The sequence below is a fragment of the Piliocolobus tephrosceles genome, chromosome 8 (assembly GCF_002776525.5).
Source record: "Piliocolobus tephrosceles isolate RC106 chromosome 8, ASM277652v3, whole genome shotgun sequence".
Taxonomy (NCBI): domain Eukaryota; kingdom Metazoa; phylum Chordata; class Mammalia; order Primates; family Cercopithecidae; genus Piliocolobus; species Piliocolobus tephrosceles.
In genome coordinates this window covers 12,807,113-12,812,043 of record NC_045441.1, presented here as the reverse complement: position 1 = coordinate 12,812,043, position 4,931 = coordinate 12,807,113, and the positions used below count along the sequence as shown (strand labels likewise).

The following is a 4,931-nucleotide window of genomic DNA, read 5'->3' as shown; positions in this document are numbered from 1 at the left end:
GGTTGGTTGGTGGATGGATTGGTGGACAAGTTAGTGGATGGATGGATAAGTTACTTGGGAGACAAATGGATGGGCAGGAAGACTGATGCTCCACTCTTCCTGCTTTTTGCATAAATGTACCCTACTCCCTCCTCTCATTATAATTTCCCTGCTCTGTGTGTTTGTACGTACACCTGTGTGTGCTGGAAGGCAGGGCTCATTTCTCCTATCTCTCCCCAGGGTGCAGTCCAGCACTCAGCCAGGGCAGGGCAGGGCAGGGGAAGCCCAGATGGCTGCCAGGGGCAGCTCTCTTCCCTGCTGTCTGAGTGTCTGTCTGTCCCCCCAACCAGTCTCGGAACAGCTGCCCTGGTCCCTTGGACTCCAGCGCCTTCCTGAGCTCTGATTTCCTCCTTCCTGAAGACCCCAAGCCTCGGCTCCCACCCCCTTCTGTACCCCCACCTCTGCTGCATTACCCTCCCCCTGCCAAGGTGCCAGGCTTGGAGCCCTGCCCCCCACCTCCCTTCCCTCCCATGGCACCACCCACTGCTTTGCTGCAGGAAGAGCCTCTCTTCTCTCCCAGGTTTCCCTTCCCCACCGTCCCTCCTGCCCCAGGAGTGTCTCCGCTGCCTGCTCCTGCAGCCTTCCCACCCACCCCGCAGTCTGTCCCCAGCCCAGCCCCCACCCCCTTCCCCATAGAGCTTCTACCCTCGGGGTATTCAGAGCCTGCCTTTGGGCCTTGCTTCTCCATGCCCAGAGGCAAGCCCCCCGCCCCATCCCCTAGGGGACAGAAAACCAGTCCCACTACCTTAGCCCCTGCCACTGCCAGTCCCCCCCACCACTGCGGGGAGCAACAACCCCTGCCTCACACAGCTACTCACAGCAGGTGAGACAGGAGGGCCAGCAATGGGGAGAGGAAAGCCTGGGGAGGGAGGCCAGGAGGTGGGGAGGACAGGGGGTTATGGGAGCAGAAGATGAGGGTGAAGGGGCAGGTCCAGTTCAAGGGACAGAGTGGTGAGGAATGAAGGACATGGGCCCCGTACCTAAAAGGGGTGTGGACTTGGGAGGGGCAGGATGGGGTCTTGATAGATGCTGGGGGTGGACCAGCCCCAGCGGCCTCATGGTTCCACCCATGCACAGCCAAGCCGGAGCAAGCCCTGGAGCCACCACTTGTATCCAGCACCCTCCTCCGGTCCCCAGGGTCCCCGGTAAGATCTCAGGCACTGGGCGGTGGGGCTGTGCCCACGGCCTTCACCCCCACTCTCTGCCCTTCTCCACCCCAGCAGGAGACAGTCCCTGAATTCTCCTGCACATTCCTTCCCCCGACCCCGGCCCCAACACCGCCCCGGCCACCTCCAGGCCCGGCCACATTGGCCCCTTCCAGACCCCTGCTTGTCCCCAAAGCGGAGCGGCTCTCACCCCCAGCGCTCAGCGGTAAAGAGAGGGGTTGCAGGGATTGGGGGAGTCTACGGGAGGAGGGGAAGAGGAGGAGGAAGAAGGGGACTGGGTCTGGTGCCAGGATGAGAGGAAGGGGGCAGTGGGGACTCTTTCCCCGGGGTTGGTCTTTCTGTGGGTCTGTCTGTTCCTACCACAGGCAGTGAGCGGCGGCTGTCAGGGGACCTCAGCTCCATGCCAGGCCCTGGGACTCTGAGCGTCCGTGTCTCTCCTCTGCAACCCATCCTTAGCCGGGGCCGTCCAGACAGCAACAAGGTGGGCACCATCCCCCCACCCCAAGATTGGTTTGCTACCCAAGACCCTCCCGGGCTCCTTCCTAGGCTCACCCGACTCTTTGCTCCCTGAGACCGAGAACCGGCGCATCACACACATCTCCGCGGAACAGAAGCGACGCTTTAACATCAAGCTGGGGTTTGACACCCTTCATGGGCTTGTGAGCACACTCAGTGCCCAGCCCAGCCTCAAGGTGAGCCCCGGACCCAGGCTGGCATCCCCAAAACCACGGGGCCCCTTTCTGGACACCCCCACTCAAAACTCAATTGCAGGGGAGTGCTCCAGACACTCTTGCCTCCCCACCTCCCAGTGCCCCAGTGGGTCACGGGGTGTAGCCTCTAGCACCTGCCTGAGCCCCCCGATGGCATCTGCAGGTGAGCAAGGCTACCACACTGCAGAAGACAGCCGAGTACATCCTTATGCTACAGCAGGAGCGCGCGGGCTTGCAGGAGGAGGCCCAGCAGCTGCGGGACGAGATCGAGGAGCTCAATGCTGCCATTAAGTAGGCAGAGTCCAGGCGGGTGCTGGGACCCGGGGCCATGCCGCCTGACCCCCAGCTCCTGACCCCTGCCCTGCCCTCAGCCTGTGCCAGCAGCAGCTGCCCGCCACAGGGGTACCCATCACACACCAGCGTTTTGACCAGATGCGAGACATGTTCGATGACTACGTCCGAACCCGTACGCTGCACAACTGGAAATTCTGGGTGGTATCCTCCCTCGAGCCCATGGCTGGGGGGCTGCAGGGGTTGTGGCAGGGTGAGACCAGGCTGTGCCTGAGATGGGAGGCCTATCTCTCCAGGCCAGGCAGGCTCAGAGCTGCTCCCAGGTGACAGGCTCTTGTTATGTCCCTTGCTTCCATGCCCTGGCCATCTTGGCCGGCAAAATTGCCCAGGGATCGGTGGCTGGGAGCAGAGAGGGAAACTGAGGGAGGAGTCCTTGAGGAAGGGGAGCCTTGGCCCTGACCTCAGGAAGCCCCGAGGGCAGTTTGGGAGACTCTGAACTCTGGAGTGAGGCCTAAAGAAGACTTGGAATCCACTCCCTCATCTGGCTCAGGGATCAAGTTCTTGACTGAGCCCAAGGAGGGAGCTCAGGGATGAGGGATGGTTCAGCCCAGAGTAAGGGCGGTGGAGGGGCAAAGAGGAGGGGACTGAGAGGCAGGGTGCTGGGAAGGTCTTGGCAGGACAGAAGTAGGGACTGCAAGCCAGAAGCAGTGGCTCACGCCTGTCATCCCAGCACTTTGGGAGGCTGAGGCAGGTGGATCACTTGAGTCCAGGAGTTCAAGACCAGCCTGGCCAACATGGCAAAACCCCGTGTCAACTAAAAATACAAACATTAGCTGGGCATGGTGGCATGTGTCTGTAATCCCAGCTACTCAGGAGGCTGAGGCAGGAGAACGGCTTGAACCTGGGAGGTGGAGATTGCAGTGAGCCGAGATTGCGCCACTGCACTCCAGCCTGGGTGGCAGAGTGAGACTCTGTCAAAAAAAAAAAAAAAAGTAGCGGCTGCAGCAGGAGTCATTGGGGTTCAAGGTTAGACACTGTCCAGGCCCTTTCTTCCCCTGGTTTGAACTGGGCATCAAGGATCCACGTGGGGTGGGGGTACCAACTGGACCACAGGCAGCTCCTTGACCTGGGCGCAGTTCAGCATCCTCATCCGGCCTCTGTTCGAGTCCTTCAACGGGATGGTGTCCACGGCAAGCGTGCACACCCTCCGCCAGACCTCACTGGCCTGGCTGGACCAGTACTGCTCTCTGCCCGCTCTCCGGCCAAGTATGTGCACCATCTCCCTGCCTGCTAGAGGGTTCCAGCCTCCGGGGTGGAGGGAGGGTTCCGCCCTGCTTAGACCCCACATCCAGCTTGCCTTCAACACAGCCTAGGGTTGTGGCCAGCCCCCATCCCCCGGATGGTTCTCTGGCCACCAGATGCCTGTAGACAGAGGTTCTAGGAGGGGGTGATAGTCTTGCCAACCAGTACCTCCCCCTATCCCTTTGGTTCCAGCATCCAAGGGTAGGGCCCTGAACCCAGGAGGTGTCTCTCTCTGTCTCCCACCCAGCTGTCCTGAACTCCCTACGCCAGCTGGGCACATCTACCAGTATCCTGACCGACCCGGGCCGCATCCCTGAGCAAGCCACGCGGGCAGTCACAGAGGGCACCCTTGGCAAACCTTTATAGTCCTGGCCAGACCCTGCTGCTCACTCAGCTGCCCTGGGGTCCACTTTCCCTGGGCATGGGCTCCAGGGATCATCTCTGGGCACTCTCTTCATGCCCCAGGCCCTGGCTCTGCCCTTCCCTGAGCGGGGAGGGGTCGAGCCGGGTCCAGGTTTCACACTTCCCACCTCCTGGAGGCCAAGAGGAGCGGAGTCCCCGTCCCTGCTCTGCCACTATGCTCCAGCACCATGACCTTGGGTGACTCGTCCCCCATCTTTGGACCTCTATGTTTCAATGTGCAAAATGGGGATGGGGAAAGTTCACTCAGCAGATGACCCTAGGCCTTGGCAGCTGTGACATTGGGGGCCCAGGCTGGCAACTCTGGGGGCTCAACGGTGGGAAAACGAGGATGCTGTTTCCCTGTCACCTGCACCTGCTCCCCCACGGGTGGGGCACAGACCTCTGTTCCTGAGCAGAGAAGCAGAAAAGGAAGTTCCCTCTCTGTGCTCCTTCAACTGCTAACCCAGAGGGGCTGCAGGATGGTTTCCCCTGGGAGAGGCCAGGAGGGCCTGATCCCAGGAGACACCAGGGCCAGAGTGACCACAGCAGGGCAGGCATCCTGTGTGTGTGGATGTGTGTGTGTGGGTTTTGTAAAGAATTCTTGACCAATAAAAGCAACAACTGTCTGCCGGTTTGTAGATGTGATGGTCAATGCGTCTCACAGTGGGATGGAGAAAAAGCCCGTTGGCAGTGGGAGGTGGCTTTGCAGAGGGCCTGGGCATTTACTCTGAGCTGGAAGCAGCTGGAGGGCCTTGCGTGGAGGTGGGACGAGATCAGTGGTGGCAAGCACCTATAGTCCCAGCTACTCAGGAGGCTGAGGCGCGAGGATTGCTTGAGCTCAGGAGTTTGAGGCTGCAGTGAGCTGTGATAGCACCACTGCACTCCAGGGTGGGCAACAGAGTGAGACTCTGTCTCAAATAACAACAAAAAAAAGGCCGGGCATGGTGGCTTACACCGGTAATCCCAGCACTTTGGGAGGCCATGGCGGGATCATAGACCTCATCTCAATAGTGAAAAAGAG

General features: G+C 60.4%; 1 protein-coding gene across 1 annotated transcript in view; it reads left to right on the top strand.

Moving 5' to 3' along the window:
- MLXIPL (MLX interacting protein like) overlaps window positions 1-3,906 on the top strand; it is a 31,177-nt gene extending 27,271 nt beyond the window's left edge. The window contains 10 exon segments of the mRNA XM_023218617.2: window positions 330-806; window positions 808-862; window positions 1,117-1,184; window positions 1,260-1,410; window positions 1,571-1,686; window positions 1,778-1,897; window positions 2,079-2,206; window positions 2,287-2,410; window positions 3,343-3,472; window positions 3,756-3,906. Coding sequence (XP_023074385.1) covers window positions 330-806; window positions 808-862; window positions 1,117-1,184; window positions 1,260-1,410; window positions 1,571-1,686; window positions 1,778-1,897; window positions 2,079-2,206; window positions 2,287-2,410; window positions 3,343-3,472; window positions 3,756-3,874 — 1,488 coding nt within the window. The 3' untranslated portion in view covers window positions 3,875-3,906.
- Window positions 3,907-4,931: the final 1,025 nt, after the last annotated feature.